This window comes from Hyperoodon ampullatus, assembly GCF_949752795.1.
Source record: "Hyperoodon ampullatus genome assembly, chromosome: 16".
NCBI classification, from domain to species: Eukaryota; Metazoa; Chordata; class Mammalia; order Artiodactyla; family Ziphiidae; genus Hyperoodon; species Hyperoodon ampullatus.
In genome coordinates this window covers 34760996-34779961 of record NC_136929.1, presented here as the reverse complement: position 1 = coordinate 34779961, position 18966 = coordinate 34760996, and the positions used below count along the sequence as shown (strand labels likewise).

The 18966-nt window shown below is 31.8% G+C and overlaps 1 protein-coding gene across 2 annotated transcripts in view; it reads right to left on the bottom strand.

The window, feature by feature from the left end:
• The window catches only part of KLHL1 (kelch like family member 1), a gene marked incomplete at both ends in the record, with an annotated part of 395165 nt that overhangs the window by 132240 nt on the left and 243959 nt on the right, over positions 1-18966 (bottom strand). For both annotated transcript variants that reach the window (XM_079721747.1, XM_079721748.1), the window contains one exon: positions 15208-15420. In XM_079721747.1, coding sequence (XP_079577873.1) covers positions 15208-15420 — 213 coding nt within the window. The remainder of the gene's footprint in view (positions 1-15207; positions 15421-18966) is intronic.

Sequence of the window (18966 nt, the reverse complement as noted above, 5' to 3'; positions counted from 1 at the left end):
CTATAGGAAAGAAGATTGTAACAAAGAATGTAATGCTATGAATATTGTAAGGTGTATAAGTATCTGATGTGTGTGTTCCAAAGCCAACGAACATTATAATTAAATTTGTGTTTAAAAAAGTTCACCCTGAAAGCATTTTGAGGAACAGATAAAGGTGGGGAAAGATGTCACTGGAGTTATGTAATTAACATGGAGTCCTCTCAAAAAATGATAAGGCATAATCTAAAGGCAATGATAATAAACAGAGAAAGGAGTCTGAGGACTTTTTAAAGAAAATGTATATTTACAAAAAAAAAAACAAACAAAGCTTGGGGACACATGGAGTAAGAAGGCAACAGCAGTTGAGACATTATTTAAAAAGAAAACACATGTCTAGGCTTCATTTCCGGACATAGGATCAGAAAAAAATGCCATTCCATTCTCCTAAAAAATTGATCAATCAGATGAAATGGACATTTATTTTTATTTATTTATTTATTTATTTGGTACGTGGGCCTCTCACTGTTGTGGCCTCTCCCGTTGCGGAGCACAGGCTCCAGACGCGCAGGCTCAGCAGCCATGGCTCAAGGGCCCAGCCGCTCCGTGGCATGGGGGATCTTCCCAGACCGGGGCACGAACCTGTGTCCCCTGCATTGCAGGCGGACTCTCAACCACTGGGCCACCAGGGAAGCCCGACATTTATCATTTAAACAGATCTTTATATTTCAGACATAGCCTATTTATCTGCCTAATTTTATATATACATTTGGGATATTCTGAGATGGCAAACATTAACATGAATGTATATTAGCATGAGGTGAAAACTCATGGTCAGAATCAAGTTACATATTTTACTGTTATAATAGATGAATATTATCAGAGACTACTCCCTGAAACCAGATTTCAGGTGTTCATTGTGAATAAATATTCATCACTCCCTAAATTCTTACCATATATTTGCCATTTCTTATTCTTAGCCTCCTTTTGAAAACAGTGCAGCACTTATGCTGAATTTGTAGCAAATTGGGAAGTTGATGGTTTGAAAAATCCCCACATCTGACTGAGTCGAGAATAACACACTCATTATTACTTATGACTCTATTTCCAGGTCTTTATAAGTCAACTTATTGAATTCACTGAATATGCTGCTTTTCCAGTTCAGCAAAGCCAGCTTTGCAGGCTACTTTGTGGTAGACAGACTCATAGAAGTGGAAGAAAGCCAATTTCTTTAAATATAAGCACACCTTAGAACACCCTTAATTTAGGATAATTTACTCTAAATGAAAATCCAGTGTTTATTAACCTTTACCATTAAGAATTCCAAAACTTTAGTAAATAAAACCACCCAGAACAGTGCTTCCCTACTGTGTTCAGTAGACTATGCTTTCCATGAGACATCAATAGCCTTTAATTGAGATAAGTGCTCTTCAGAAAAATCAGTGATTCCATGAGTTAGAATTAAGTGAATTTCTTTAAGAGATTACTGTGAAAATGTGCATTGTGAAATTTTAAAAGGGGGACAAGGTAAGATGGGTTTATAATTTTTTTAACATAAAAAACTTTTGTGATAAATACCTTTAAATACTATTAATACTATCCAGGACAAAGTGCTGGGAAATGCTAGTCTAGAGCAAATCTTTGAAAATATTTCAGAAACCAAATGTAAAGGTAATAAGAAGGCTTAATGATAGAAAACACACCATGTTTTTTTTGTTGTTTTAGTAATTTTATAATTTCAGCATCAACATTTGCCACTTTATCCTGTGGGAAATATGGGATATTTTAGTCTTCAAGATCACATGTTTCATCCTTTTATGTATGTTTAATGTGTATTTAATCTGCCTAAGTATTGAATAATATATAACTCTAGGCTCCCTGAAGTACTAGAAGAAAAATAAAAGTGTTAACCATGGAATTGTGAAGGATTTGATTTTTTCAAAACTACCACAATAGGAATGTATAACCTCAGGAACTGTATTTTATTAATACCCAGGTGGAAATAAAAAACAAGCAATTAAAATCTCCTTAACATAGTCTATCAAATAACTCTTACGTGAAATAATATTTAACATATTTTAAGGAAATAGATATACCTGTAAGTGTAGATGTACTGGTCAGGAATTCTATAGTATAATATATGACATTTTTAAATAAATAATGAAAATATTAACTTTTAATCTATCTTCTCTTCTATTTTCACTTTATGTTTGTCACTGATTTACTCTCCCCAACCCCCCCCCAACACGTATTGAAATTAGGTGTAATTTCAACACCTAATTGCACCAGGGAAATGGGAAACATATATGTAACCATGTCCTTGAAACCACACCAGAACACTTTTGTGATAGACTAAGATGTATATAGTATTTATTTTTAAAAGCCGTTTTTCAGTCAGATGCCATATATATATATATATATAAGTTCTTTAGAACAAAAAGAAATATTTTGCTTTAAAGTTAATGATTTAATTTGATTATTTAAACATCTATTTATCAATTTATTATTCCATGTCAAATAAAGGTAGGTTTTTAGTGAAAAAATGAGTCCTCAGAAGTATACCTGAAATATTTAAAATATCACAATAACATTCTCAGAATACTATTCTGTAATTAATTTACAACCAAAGAAAAAAAGAGCATGTGAAACAATGATAAGAAGACTGTTCGAATTTTAATTATCAAAATTTAAATGCATTTTGAAAAAAATTATTAAATATTTTTCATGCAGTATTCTATTTAATCCCTTTTCTACTATAGTTGACTTTGTGTAATTTAACTAAGTTTCAATTTCCTCATGTATAAACTAAGTATCTACAGTATAACAATATGTATGTACTAAAACATTTAAGGAGATAATATGCATAAAGCATTTAGTATTATACGAGCATATCTTACTACTAAATAAATCATAAAATAGACATCATGACTACTGAAAATGTTAATGAATATAGACATACACAGATTATATATTTAAAAAGTACAATTGGTAGTTTAAAAATATAAACATGATTATATTAATTTCATTAATTATGCAATAAAATACATTTAAAGACAGTATTTATAGAGAGAAGTAAATTATATGAATATATTTATTAAGATGGTTGTAATGAATATTGAGAAACTCAGTAAATAATTATATGATCATAAATTTCAAGGAAAACATTTATAGATAATAAAATATTACTTAATTGGTCAGGAAAATGTTTTCCTTGAATTACAATAAAACTAGTCTTTGTGGTATAAATTATCTAGCTTTACAGTTGAGCTATAACACAAAAAAATTGACATATTCAGTATCTGTATTGTCATTTCTGCTCTGGTGTCATGATGACAGTTTATATTTCAACTTGTGCTAAATGAGAGACAAAGGATAAGTTTTTTGTTGGAAAGCTTGTTCTCATAGATGGAAAAAATATAATTTGAGAGTTAGGATTCCTAAATTCCATTTTAAATATATCTATAAGTTATTAAAATAAGAATATTACATAAAATAGTCTTCTTTAATTCTCAGAACCTCAGATTCCACAGGCAAAATATTAGGGTGCTGGTCTTGAAAGTCTTTTAGGCAATAAAAACCTGAGAAAGTAAGGTACATACACATTTTAGTGTTGCATCATGTGTTCATTCACTATCATCTTTGGAAATTGTGAAAAAATTAATTCTAAGTTGATTTGTATTGGTCTGATAAGGAAGCTAACAGTGGGTAGAAAATGTTGGAGTAAATGCAACTTCAATTAACAAAGGTTAGAAAAAAGCACACTAATGTTTCATAAACTATTGTTTGGTTCAAAAAAGAAAAAGTAATGTACCCACCTGGTGAATTCCTCTTGATGAGGTTAAGTGACAGAAGTCTAACAAATATTTCTGATAATAGCAATTTCTGAATTGTTTTCATTAATTTAAATTGATCATATAGAAAGTAAATAAAATTTCCTCCATTTTTTCAGGAGTTGAACTGGAAAAATTGATGTATATTTAGGAAATATTAAATTAACATGTGTGCCATTTGCTTAATGGCTAGGATATTGAAATTTCATAATAAATATTTGGATAAATGATTTTGAATATTTATGCAAAATTATATACAAGTATTTATCACTTTTTAACATTAGCAGGTACTGTTATTTTCTTTTAATATTATTTAAAGAACAACTTTTGTTTTGGGTGACCTATGGGCATTTTCCATTTAATTAGAATGGAAAAGAATATATGTGCCTAATTCTCTGGGTAGTCATCAATGTTGAATTGCTCTTCTCTAGGGGGTATTTTTTTCCATTTTCATAATCATTAAAATAATAAAGTGTTTAATTTGTCTAATACTCTTGTAAATTGAAATCACAGTAGTAGTTATTTCAGTACACATTTGATAAAATTCAGTTCACTTGTGTTTTCTTCCCATAGCTTATAGTTTGCTTCCTTTCCTCTTAGGAATACTTTAAATTATAGAAGTGTGCAAAGTAATCTTAACAGTTTATTTTTTAAGTATTTTCTTCTTTGTCATTTAAAAGTTGTAAATGATGAGTTAGGAAAAAATGACTACAAAAGAAGGAATCTATATTTCATGAAAGAACATTTATTTGGTGAGCAAAAGGCATTCTTCGAGTTGTTTTTTAGCTTTACATTAGTATATTTTGAAAACATGAAAAGTTCATGAGAGTTTTGAAACATTACACATTTATTTTCACATGGGGAGGCATGCATATCCTAATTCTCTATAAAATTATCTATGTTCCAGAATTTTGAGCAGGCATCAATTCTTAGGAAATTAAAACCTATTTTCAATCATACAATGTTACTCTCAGAAGAGATATTTCCATCTTCTCCTTGCCCTGATGTGGAAACCAAGGTCTAATGAAATGAGATATACTTTCCATGATCAAACACTGAATTAATGTCAGAGTCAAATGTAGGATCCACCATTGCATCTGCTCACCTACACACATCTGCACACAGATATTTTTTTCATTTGTTGACATAGATAATTTCCCAATTCTCTTTCCTAAAGCCAATCTATCCATTCGTGCATGAAATCCTACCTACTCTAGTACATTCAAAGAAAAATTTCCAACAATTCTTCCCTCTCTCTTACATCATCAAATTCCCCTCTCTTCTGGATCACACCTGTAAGTATACAAAAATGCTTGGCTCCACTCCCCCAGCTTTGCATTTGTCAGTTTATTAACTTTCAGTTCCAAAATCATCCTTTTAGGTTGTTTTGTGAAAATGGGTCCTTTAAATATTTTTTCTTTGCAAACTGGCACTATGGTAAGCATTATCAGTAGAGGACGCTGGAGAGATATTGCAAGAGGGAAGATTTTGTTTCCTGGTATGAGCCCTCTTACCTGCAAGTTCCCCAGTGCAGTAGGGTGTCTCTTTTGAGACATTTAGGGAGAATATTTCTAGTAAGTTCTGGAGAAGAGGTTTCTATCAAGTCTTACCATTTGCTATACCACAGTGACTCCTCTTCCATCCAGGAAGCCATGGTTGTTCCCTCTTCAAGGAGGTCCAGATCTCAGCTCTGGGGGGTGGTATTAGCCTTATTGGTAGTAGCTACCCTTTATCTGATATTTCTGTATTATTTAGAGTTCTCTTAATTTCTTACTTTCCAATCCTTCCTTACTCTAAATATTTGTTATAATTAATGATTCTTTATTTAAATTTTTCATGCTGAAATTTCAAAGTTTGTTTCTCATCAGTGGATCCAGGCTGACAAAACCTGCCACCTTTAGGCTAATTTTTCAGTTCAGCTTTGCAGTTTTAAAGATTCTATGCAGTTACTCTTTTAAATTACAGTTTTCCCATGTTTGCTTAGATCTATTCCACAGAAACAAATCTTGTCAAAGTCATCAATGTCCTTCAATTTATTAAGTTCAAAAATTGAGTATTGGGCATCAGTCTATTTGATCTCTCAGCAGCATCCACACTCCTTTATGTTGGTTTATTACCTGAAATTCCAGGACATTAAGCTCCCTTGGTTTTTATTCTATTTGATTAGTTTCTCCATTTCAGTCACTAGGTTCTTTCTTCTTTTGATCTCTAGTTTTGTAATGTTTTGATGTCCTAGAACATCATTCTTACTCCTCTTCTCTTATTTATCTATATTCACGTCTTTTGTGAGACCACCCCACATCATGTCTTTAAATTATATCTATTTGCCAACAGTTTCTTCGTTTATATATCCTGGTCATTTCTCCACAACTCCAGAATGATGCATTCAATGCCTACTCAAAACATCCACTTAGGGGCTTCATAGAAATCTTAAAAGTACATCCTTCCTCACTGGGGCTCAAGTCAAAAAACCCTAGAATCTCTCTGATTCCTCTCTTTCTCATTCCCCCATCTAACCAGCTCCACTTTTAAATATATGTAGGATGAAAACACTTCTCACTATCTTCATTGCTACTAACTTATTACCATCATCTGACCTCTTCAAAAGCCTCTCACTTCTAAATTGCTATCACCTATTAACTGATTTCCATTTTTCACTCTTGTTTCCCTCCAGTATACTCTCAACACAGCAACAAGAGAGAGTCCATTGACATATATACATTAGATCAGACTCTCCTCTACTCAAAACCCTGCAACAGCTTCCATTACACTCTAAGGAAATGCCAAAGTTCTTAGAATAGTTTCCTAAACATTTAATGATTTGTATTTTCACCTTCTCTGAATTCTAGCAACTCATCCCTTGCATCACTCTGCTTCAGCCCCAAAAGCTACCCTATTGTTCCTCAAAGAGTAACAAGCAAAAGTATTTTCTAAAAATAGCAATGTGGACAAGAAGATACAGGAATGTATGTATTTTATGTATATTTCAAACAAATCACTTAACAAAATAAAAGAATAATTCTACAATTGGATCAATGTAATTTTTCTCTTCTGAGGCTTTAGCCTTGAGATTTGCCAAAAGACTGAGTGTTTGTAAGTCTAAGGATCAGATTTTAATCTCCAGATTTCATCTCTATAAACTCCACTTACTAAAATATTAAAATGGCTTTAATAGTTTATTAAAATGGCTTTAATAGTTCATTAAAATTTCCCTAAATCCTAAATTAAAATCACTGCAAAAGTCTGAATGATTTAAATGGCTTTTGCCTTATTACAAATGTTCCACAATTTTTCTTAGTCCTCTTACAAATCAATATATTCCATTTTAATTTTATCATTCTTATACAATAAGCATGAACAAGAAATGAGATTCTCTTTTTAATGTTTAATTGAGAAAAATAACTGTTCTTGCACTGTGTGGTTTATTGATAAATTTTATGCATATTATTTAATATGCTTATATTATTTAAAATGCTTATGAGCTAGTTGAATATTTAAGTTCAGTTTTCCTTTCCTCATGAAATGGACTTTCGCTTTCTGGTTTATTATGCTAGCTGTGAAAATGAAACCAATTTTTCTTATAGCCATTTTATCTTTAAATACACCACTGACATATTTATGTCATTCTGATAAATTTATTTTATTAATATGTCTAATAGAACAAAGAGATTAGAGGTTATATCTTATTCAAGATCGACCTTCCATTGTCCATTGAATAATGGATTTTTAGTAAAGTCTGAATCAATGTGCTATGATCCCTCTTTATGACCATGTTCCTAGTATCCACTGTTAGCTCCATGATAACACACAAATGCAGAGCTTTCTCTCACATTACAGACAAATCATACATCAACAGAGAGTTAGAATAAATGAAGCTAAAATTCCTAAGACTTAGCATAAACTTTCCATTTGTTGATTCAACAAATACTTATTGAGTATCAACTATGCCAGGAACTTTGTGAACATGAACTTCAAGTCTGATTTTCGAAAAAATATAGTTATAAGGAAAGAGATGAAAACAAACTATGACTAAGCAAGAAAACAGTAGATGAAAGTCCTAAGAAGACACATTTAAGGTGAGGTGTATTTAATAAGAAAGAGTCGGTCATGCCATGATGGGGTGAACACCTTTTGGCAGGGAAGGACCAGAAAAGTGGTGTGATGGGCCATTCTACCCAGCAGGAAGGAATGTGTTATCCCTGGCATTGTTTAGAATTGCCAAGGTATAGTAGTGATAAAAGCTCACCAATATTTAGTCAGTTTTATTGCTGTCTTTAATTATCTCTAGACCATGTCTCCCCTTTCATTGGTTACCCCTTAGAAAACTGTATCACCACCACCCTCTTCTCTTGGGTGCCAGGGTTTCTAGTCCCTGGAATCTGCTGGTACAAATGAACTAGAGAATAAATAAACCTGACTTGTTTAAGAAACAGAAAGAATATCAGTGTGCCTGTAGGGTCTTGAGAACTGGTAGGAAATGAGGTCAGAGGGGTAGTCATGGAACCGCTGATGTAGGGCCTCGTAGGACAGGGATATAGAATATTTTCTAAGTGTCTAAAGCTTAAGTTTGAGATGAATTGATTCATACTGTAAAAATTCTGTTTGCTTGCTAAATGAAAGTTATGGCAGTGGTTAAGCATAAAAGTTAGAAAAATAAATAGCAGGCTATTTCAACTGTACAGGAGAAAGATACCAGTGGCTTGTTTTAGCATGTGGTTGTAGAGATGTAAAAAAAAGAACAGATTCAGGATTCAGGATATGGTTTGGAGGAGTGCAGTGAAAAGGACTTCCTAAGGAAATGAATGCTAAATGCAATGCAAAGTAGAGAATTAAAAATGATTCTAGGATTTAGGTCTGAACAACTAAATGTTTGGTAATGATATTTACTGAGAAAGTTGGGGTGGATGGAGTCTTGGGACCTTGAAATCTTCCATTTTGGACATGTGAAATTTGAATAGCTGTTGGATATCCAATGGGAGATATCAAGTAGTTAATTGGGTATTTGAATCTATCTTTGAGGGAAAGTTTAGAGCTAGAGATACACAATCAGAATTTATAATTTACTCCCAGATAGTATTTAAAAATAGGGAAGTAAATGCTATTCTTGACAGAAAATATGGTGTCCCATGTCATTGAAACATCAGAAAGCAGAAAGAATTAACAATTATCATTGAGTAAGAATGGCCAGATTGATTGTGTCAAAGGCTGCTGAGAAGCCAAGTAAGACGTAAACAAGTGAGATGTGGGGAAAATGACAGCATGGAGGTTTTGTGTGATCTTGACTAGTTCAAAGAACTGTTATAGTGAATTGAAGAAAAAATGATGATTACAAGTAGATTTAATAGCTATAAATGATAACTACATATTTTGCTGGAAAAGGGAACAGGGAATTGGAGTAGTTGGTGGAAAGGAATATGAGAAATTTTGTCTTTTTTTAATATGTCTGAAGCAACATATCTTTGTAAGTTGCTTGGAATGATCCAATATAGAGTAAAATTCATAATAGAAAATATAGAAGGGGTCATAGCAATAGAGAAATTTCAGTATGAAGAAAGATGGGATAAAAACCAGAAACAGTGTGATCAGTCCTTGATAAAGGCAGAAACACTTGATATACTGTAGCAAAAATAAAGGCTTTCAGAATAGGTTACAATTCTCCTCCACTCGCTTTACTTGACCAAAGGGTATAACGTGAATGTATGAGTTTGTGCATGTGCAAATCGTTTTTTACGTTAACAATCTGTTGACTTAAAACTTACTGAAATAAAAAGGTTTTGTATTTTCTTAATGTTGTAACTTGAGCTGTGAATGTCATAGTGGGTTAAGAGATCATGAATCTAAATAGTATTTAAGAAAAATATATAAGATTTTAGAAGTATACATTGTCTGTGTTTCTGTTTTAAAGACGCAGTTTTCAAGGTCTCTTTTGGAGAAGAATAACATTATTCCACAATTTTTTAAAACTCTTATACTCTAATTTTATGGAGAAGACTATTTCTTTGATGATGGCCTGGTATAATTAACTAATCAGACAGCGAGCAAATCAGAGAGAAAAAAAATGAAAAAGTAAGAAAGACTGGTAATGGATTATGTTAATGTGTTTGATTGATTATTTTTGCATTACTCATTTGTAAGAGTTAAGAGTTTTTCCTTTTTAAAGATAACATATATAATACGCTAAACAGTGAATGTTATACTGACAAAGGTAGAGAACTGTTGGATTTATCAAGGAGTAGTTTATCTATGCTTGCTTTGGGGAAGTAAAAGCAAATAAAACATAAATTACTCAGAAGTATAATCTATTCTGTATAACTTATGCTATGATTTATGACTCCTCTTTTTTTATTTATTTGCTCTTTGTCATTTTGCCTGCTTTTCATTAGGTTTTTTAGTTGTGGCTGTAATTATTATGGACAACAGAGTTTTTATGTCTCTGGTATCTAATCAACTGTCACATTTCCAATGGGGTAAATGATTGAAGACCTCTCCCCCCTTGAATTGCTGTAACTGCCATAAAGAATCTTTTGGAATAAATTTATTACAGATTTGCATAAAAATAATTAATTCCTGTAAGATAGAGGTAGCATCTGTTTCCTTAATTTAAACTCTTTAGTTTCCTTGTTATTTTTTAATCTTTTTATTATTTGATTATAAATAATATTCCTCTAAACCTAGGCAGTATTTTGTTATCCATTGCAACTTTTTTTTCCTTTTACATTTTGCTACAGAAAATAAAAGTAAATGTTTATACACATAAACAGACACTACTATTTATTTATCTTAAGAGTCAGTAGGTATACTTATTAGAAAGTTGTGAGAAAGGGTTTTCCTTGTTGTCTCTAAAGAGATAAACAACACCAGTTCTAAGACATGAAGCAAAGTTTATCTGTATATCTCCAACCTTTTAAATAATTTCTGACTGTGATAAAACTGAATTTCCCTGAAGACTTTTGACTTGATCATACATGGAACTGTACTTTTTGAGAGCACCATGTTTCTACTCTCTAAATCACTCATTTGAAAAGTGCACACCAAAATGGATACTTATGTATACTTTTAAAATATGTATATAACAAATAAATATATATGTACCTATTACAAAGATGCATTTTATGAAATGACTTAAAACCAGTGGAAACAATAGTTACAAAATGTTAAAATGTGTTGTTTATTGCATAGCGACATGTTCTTTTGTTGCATCTTTGAAAAAGGAAATATAGAAAGATAAGTGAATCAAATTGAGTAGCCTCCTTGTGATATGTATATTTATATTCATAATCACCCATTTTTTTAAATGAAATTTCCATATTTTTTCCAATTCTTTTGAAATTATAAACCCCCTTGGTATCCAAGAAAAACACAAAAACTATTATGCAAAATTCTGTTCCTTACTTATTAAAAAGATAATAGAAATCATTCACCATTTCTTAGAGTATATCTCAATTATGTATTTCTTTGATTTTGCCTTTTCATGTTGTCCTTTCAATTGCAAAATCAATTGAATTTATTTCAGTATTAGCTATTCTATTTCCATCGAAAATAAAATAGGCATTATTGCTTCTGAGTTTTTAAAATGTCTTTTCTTTCATTCTTTGCTGAAGCTCATTTTGTCTACTAGTGTTCTCAAACAAAATCCATATTCTCTACTAAAATTTACATCTTCACTTTGTTTTTCTATACTAAATTAACATAATTTATACTTCATAATAACATACATTGATTTTTGAATAATAAAGAATATCAGAACTTAAGAAATAACTTCTATAACATAATGGGCTTAGTAAAAAACATGAGAATGCAGATTGTGGGACATGAAGGAACAGAAATCTGCTTAAGTGAAGTTGGTTGGTTGCCTCATGATTATAAGAGCAGACACTCACTATAATTTACATTTATTCTTTGGCTCTAATCAATCTTTTAACATGTTTTCTTTGTTGCTAAAGTTTCTCTCATTTTCTTTATTTTTACTTTTTTTTTACTCTAGAACTTTTTTCATGCACTCACTAAATAGAAACAGAAACTCCTAGCTGTATAAAAACTTGTAAGTTATTTAGTTTAACTTAAAACTAGAAGCATTCATTTTCTCATTTTTTTGTTTGTTTGTATTAAACACCTCTAAATTTTTTTGCCTTTCCACCTCTCTCCTTGGTCAGTAATTTGCTATGTTTTGCTTAACAATATACATAAGCAGTTCATACCTGGTCTTCCAAATATTGTTCTGTCACTCATCTGAAACATATCATTCACATCTATAGCAATTACCTTGTAAGAAGAGAAGCAAAATTCTTCTCTCAAGTCTCCTTCAAAAATTAGTCCAAGGACTATTTCTTTTTGAAAATAAACCCCTACCACACTAGAAAAATGTAAGCTCTTCTTCGTTTAAATACTGCTAGTATTTTAAAATATAATATTGATTTGTTATATAACAAAAACATTTTGTAATTATATGGAAATATGTATATAATATATAATATAATTACATACGTAATGTAATAAGACACACAGTATATACACACAAATCACTTGAAAGTTAAAAAAAAAACCTACACATTAAGCACTGTCAGAATTAAGGACAAAAGTCATATTTACTGGCTCCCAAGCCCAAGAAAAAAGTGTTTTCTGATCATCATATGGCTTTTCTTAAGAACCTTGAGATGTTTAGTAGCTTTGAAAATTCATGCAAATGCTGGAAAATTCTAGATTTAATTAAGCTTTTTAAAACTCTGGCTGGACATTGAGGTAAATAGGAAGCCATCTGCAGAAATAAACTTTGCACTTATTTCTCATCAGTAGGAGAAGAAACACAGTATCAAACACAATTAGAGTAGTCTGAGCTCTACAGTTTACTAGAAAAATGATTATCATGTCGATTCTCAATTTACTCATTTGTCAAAAAATAATAATGATATTTACTGCATAAGGATATTATAGAAATTAAATGAGATAAAATATATGTTTGGTGACTGAAGAAAGAAAGAAATGCATGTTAATTCCAATTCTGCCACTTTTCTTCCTTTCTCAGGCTTTTAATAGGAATCTTGAGAATTGCTGTATTCAGATCATTTTAATGATCTTCAAGTTTAGACAGCAAATAAGGAAACAACATACATTCACAGTAGTAATATCCCTGAGTATGTTCATATCTGGCTAGCCTAGATTTGCAGGAAAACTGGATTTTTCACTAGCTCTATGACCCTTGAAAAAATCACTTAACTTCTTTGAACCTGTTTATCCCTCTGCATAATATAATTACTAACCGCTACCTTGCAATTGTATTTTTTTAAGATTAGAAATACTGTATGAAAAGTGCTTATAATGACATGTAATTCATTAATATTAGTTATGGAAGCAATAGCCCCTCCTATATCTAAAGATATTTTTATGAAAAGAAAATGTGCTTTATTTTTCCCCCTGCACATATGTTGCTTAAAAGTATATATAAAGTTATGTTTGTAATGTACCCATCTTAAGAGATGAGAAATGGAAAATAAATATATGCTGTGTTTATGCCTATTGGACACTGTGATGAGTTAAACTTAAAAGTCTTTTACTAGTTAGTTTCACCAAAACATAATAATAATTTATTTTCTAATGTTAATAAATATTGTTTCACTAATCAAGATAAAGCAGTTTTACCAATCAGAATTAAAACTCTATGTGTAATGTGTAGCCTTAGGAGTCAATAGAATGTACATCTCTATTCTGATGTAATAGTTTAGATGAGATACACATGTAGGAGCAGCTCCCATTTTTGTTGACAAAAGAGTGGGCAAGAAGGGTATGAAGAAAAGGCATATCATGAAAAAGATGGAGCCCTGGCCACATTCTTGGCCTCCTCTGGTATGTGTCCTATTATATATGATGATTTTTCAGTACCAGTTTAACTCCAAGCTCCCAACATTTCAGCAGACAGGTGAAATGGGTGGGCAGGATCAAAGGGACTAATTGCCACATCTTCTATCATTGTTAATGGCTATCTACCTATTATTGGCTAATAGTGATCATTAGCTATTTCCATCTTGAGAGAGGATGCCCAAGCTCTGAGAATATATGGTATCAGAACCTATGCTGGAAGATTCAGAAAAATCCAGTGCATGGCTTTCCTATTCATTCTTTGTCCCATTACCAAAATAGATGTTTCCCTTCCTTTTATAAGAGCCTGGCATTAGGATAAACTTTTATTGAATATAATTTGTTTAGGCAGGATTTCCATATTTTTTTAAATTTTACTTCTTTATTTATTTCAGTAGCCAAATGAAACACAATTATTAATTTATGCATAAAAGTTCATTTGTTTCCCAATTTTGGCAAAGTGTTGTTTTTTATTTTTAACTTTCAAATCTTAATATATGACCCAGCTCCCGCTCTCTTCTCTTGTTACTAACATGTTATACTTGCCTATTGTTGTTTCCCGATTTCCTAATTCCCTATCTTACATTCTTAGTAATATGTGGATTATTGAAAACGTTGATAGTGATTTTAATTCAAATGAACAGGCTCTTAATATCCCTTATAAAAATTGTACACATACACAATTTTATCTATCACTTGAGAGGTCAGAACCACCTTCAAGCTTAAGTTTGGATACCCTGAGACTCCAGACACCCTGGGTTAACAATGTTGTGCATGGATAATTTTGCAACATTACAAGTTATTTTAAAGACACAAGACTGAATCAGGGAAAATTAATTACTCTTCTTCTTCTAAGTTGAGTGAACTTGGTTGTTTTATCAAATCACCTTTGTCCTACATACCTCATCAATAAAATGAGGTGATTTTTTCACTTGGTGTGTGGATTCTCCTTAGCTCCAAAGGTTCCATAATTCCAATTGCTAAATGGTATTAATTCATAACTCTGTACTATTCAGTAATACATCTTATCCTTCTATAGACGTTTGAAATCCCATGCTTTGAGCTTTTAAGAATACCATAAGGATAGCCATAGAATATGTATATTCATCAGAGAATGATCATATTATTGTATGTTAGGTCAGAGAGATGATAGCTTGATAGATAACAGGGAAGCAAATAATTAATAACTGCAATGTTCTAAAAATCTTTTAAATATTCTATTATTTTATATATATTATCTAATTTGATCCTCATAAAACTTTTGCGTGGTAGTACAATTTGATTTGATAGATGAAGAAATTTAATTTCAGAGAAACTGACATTCTTATAGTCATATAACCATGACTCAGTAAGTGGTGGAAATGGAATTCAGACCCATGACCCATGACTCAGCATTTTCCACCAGCAAATTTAGCTTAAAAAGAGTGTTTGATTAAAATAAACAAACAAAAAATGTGAATAAGTAATAAAACATGGGTTGTAATGTTTAATTTTAACACAGAATTTTTCAGTCAATTGTAGATATGAAAACAGCATCTCATATAATTACCTGAGGTGGAAGCAGTGGCAGTCTTATAAAAGCCAGAAGCATACTCAAGTCATTGCATCTCCTCTGCATGTCATATTTGACCCACATCATTAATGCATGGAAGATGGTTTCTTCATCAGGGACATTGACATCATCACTGGCCAGGAGTTTATGGAGCTCCTCAGCTGGAAGCAGTAAAAACTCTTGATTTCTCATAACTTCCATTATGTTTTCCTACAGGGAAAAAAGAGCTTGGCATAAATTCGACCTTGGTTTTATTTAGCTAGCAAAGCACCTCAGAAAGAAATGAGAAAAGTAGTCAATAACCTTTGTTCTCATTATACCATAATCCTTGAGACTTAATCCTTCAGGAACTAAAAGCTGTTAAGATGAAAGCATTGTAATTGTAATTGAAGTGTAAATGTATCCAAGACAGCACAGATTTTGTAATAACTGGAGGATTATAATGTTGAGCTTTGTTATGCAGGCAGAATATAAAGTGATTAAATGTTCAAGTTTCAAGTGGACTGCTAGGGAAAATTTGGTGAATATTAAAAGAATAGAATTTCAACTTTTTAAAAACTTGAGTACATATACATCAATCAGAAAGTGGGAATAAAATTACACAGAAGTAACACTGTAAAATGCATCATTGTTTATTCAGAAAAGGATAAATAGAAGAGGTAGGCCATAGGTATCACAAAATCCCATATGTTTCACCCTTTTATTATCTCTCAAACCTCCCTCCTCACATGACAGTTTCTTGGGCTTAATTCAGAGTCCCATTTGTTTTCTTGCAGATTGCTGCCATACCCACTTAGTTACTCTGCCTGATTCTACCCTTAGCTTCTCTAGTGGACCTTCCGTACTGATACTAGAGGATATTTCTAAACTTCAATGTGCTCATGACACTACTCTAAAGTTTTTGTTTCATTTTGGTTTTTTTTTGTTGTTGTTGTTGTTCAAATCTTTTGGTTAAACACACTGGTTCTTCACGATCTGACCTCTTCCTGATTCTAACACTTCATCTCCAAACTTATTGGCACACCAGCCACAAAATTATTCTTCCTTCATTTTGCCTTATCCTCACTCCATTGCTTAAAATGACTGTTAGCCACCTTGTTTTCCTAATTTGTGTCATTTTTCAAGATTCAATTCAAAAATTAAATATGGATAGGATATATACATCCGGTGCTCTCTGTTCACTCCCATTTCATTTGGCTGCCTCACCTTCTATGCATGCACAGTGCATGCTGTTTACATCTATGACACAGCAGTTACCAAACTGCTACCTAATCTTTGGTGCACTTAGGAATATGATCACAAGCCTTAAGTTCCTTGAGAAAAAGACTATGACATTTAACCTTTCATATCTAGATTCTGGACATAGCAGGTGAGCAGTACTTATTTGTTGAATAGATATATTGATCTTTGTAGAGAAGAATAGATTTTGGAAATAGTACAGAGCAGTGCAGTGTTTTTCAAACACTTTTTAAAAACTACTTGTCAAAAATCTTCTTACATTTCATCACAAAGTCTTCTGTGTCTGATAAATGGTTAGAGAAGACAGAGATTTGACTGTTGGCCTTCACTTGTGTTCCACCTTCTTCTATGTCTCCTGAGACAACTCCACGGAATATATAACTATGGCTTCTCAGATGGTAACTTTAAAGCCACAGTTGTGGCAGAAATCTCAATAGGATGGTTATTTTAGGGTAAACCTGAAGTAGAGTGGGACTAGATCTCTTCCCCAAAGGGCATTGTGACTGTGCTAAAACCTAGCAGAAGAGTCAGCAAGTGCCCATTAATCTGTATGTCAGAGCAGATTCAAACCTGTTTTCTGAAGAGACACTTGACCTATGTTATGAGAGTATCCTTAGAATTGAATCCAAGGCTTGAAGTGCCTTCAGCTTTCACAAAAGCAGTCAACTTTACTTTTAGGTCATTGGTTATTTTCTTTACCTTTTAATGACATCACATAATAGCTGATTTCATGAAGGTTTCTTTTTCGCCCCCTGTGTTTCCTCTGTGTCTAATACAGTGCTGTGTAAACTATAGATGTCCAATACCTATTTACTTAATGAATGAACTGTGTGCCCTGAGATTTAGTGCCACCAAATTTCTCTAAAGAACTACAATAAGATAAAGAAGTTTTTGAAGAATCTTTAAAGGACTTTTTGTCCATCTATTATTCCAGTTACTCAAAAATCTATGCATCTATTAAACTACACAGAGAATTATATAGCTAGACCATCAGTATATAGTGAGGGGTACCATAAAAAAGCAGCTCTATGAAACTGTCAACAGTGTCTATCATAAAGATATTGTTCGAGGCATATTTCATTATATTTTACAGTGTCCTCTTTATGATGACCCTTGGGAGAAATTTATTTTAGGTTTTAGTAGCAGGAATAATTGCACTTCTCCTGAGTAAATTGGTTTGCTTTTATCATGGATGTTGTAAATTATGAAATTGATCAGATTTCTCTTTTTATTTGGCCTCTAGAAAACTTAGAGTTAAATTGAAATCTAGCTGAAAGGAAGGTTATAACCCTTTATAGTTTGATTTCTTTTTCAGACAGTTCTGACAATAACTTCATTTAATATCACTACAGCAGATTTTCTTTTTTCTTCTTTTATTCTTGCACCTAATTTAGATTATATTCTTATAATTTTGTATCTTTATAAATTATACTACATCTTTTGGAAACAAGCAATGTTGTTTGCAGATATTGCTATAAATAAACTGGGCATTAGAAGACAGTATCAGATATTACTGAATCTATCACACTGATGCATAGATTATATTGTCTTTTTTTCTTTATATACGTTGGAGATCTAAAGGTCCCTTAGCTCTTTTTTCTTTATTTCTCCATCAAGTCTCTTTGAATGATATCTCGCCTAATATTCCTGTGTTATTTGCAATCCAGCTTCTGGAAACTATTTTAGTTTCATTATCTTTTATTCACTGAAGAAGAAAAATAACCAATTCACACTAGTTTCCTTATACCTTAGCTAATTCCTTGTTGCCTGAGAAGATCAAGTAATGAGAAGCATCAAAACTTTTTGGCCTGTTTACTTTTGGTACAATACCTTTATTTTAAGTTTATTCAATTATTCATTCTACACAGAATTATTGAACACCTAATATTTTGTCCTGTATAATTGTAGTGAGGAGAACGAAATGGATGTGCATCAAAAATCTTACCACACATGGGACACCTAGACAATGTGCGAAGCCTAGAAAATAACTGTCATCCTGTCTGTAAAAGCTTGTTTTTCAAATGGACCTAGAATATTAGGTAGGAGTATAAATTAGAAAAAGAGAAACAGAAAGACATGTATTCTGACCAGGGGAGACCAAATAAACAAAGGCACATAATATTGTATGAGGTGCCATGTTTGGTATGTCAACTTGATTGACAATGAACACAGAAAAAGTCATAGAAATTAATACTGAAAGTGTAATTTAGACCATATAATGGAATAAGTTTATTGTAAAACTTGAACAGTCTCTCCATTAAATGGGAATATCTGTGTACATACATCTTTTTTTTTTACATACATCTTTTACACATAGATTGAAATGTTCATTTTAAAGATTTTACCACCAAATTTAAGTTGCCACTGCATAAGACACAACATAAGACAATAATCTATATTAATTACATAAATGAAGACTAAAGTGTACTATTTTTGCTACTTCATAATATTTTAAATAATTTTTCTAGCTATAAAAATTGTTTTTTTTTTATTCTAAGTAGACAGACATTACCATTT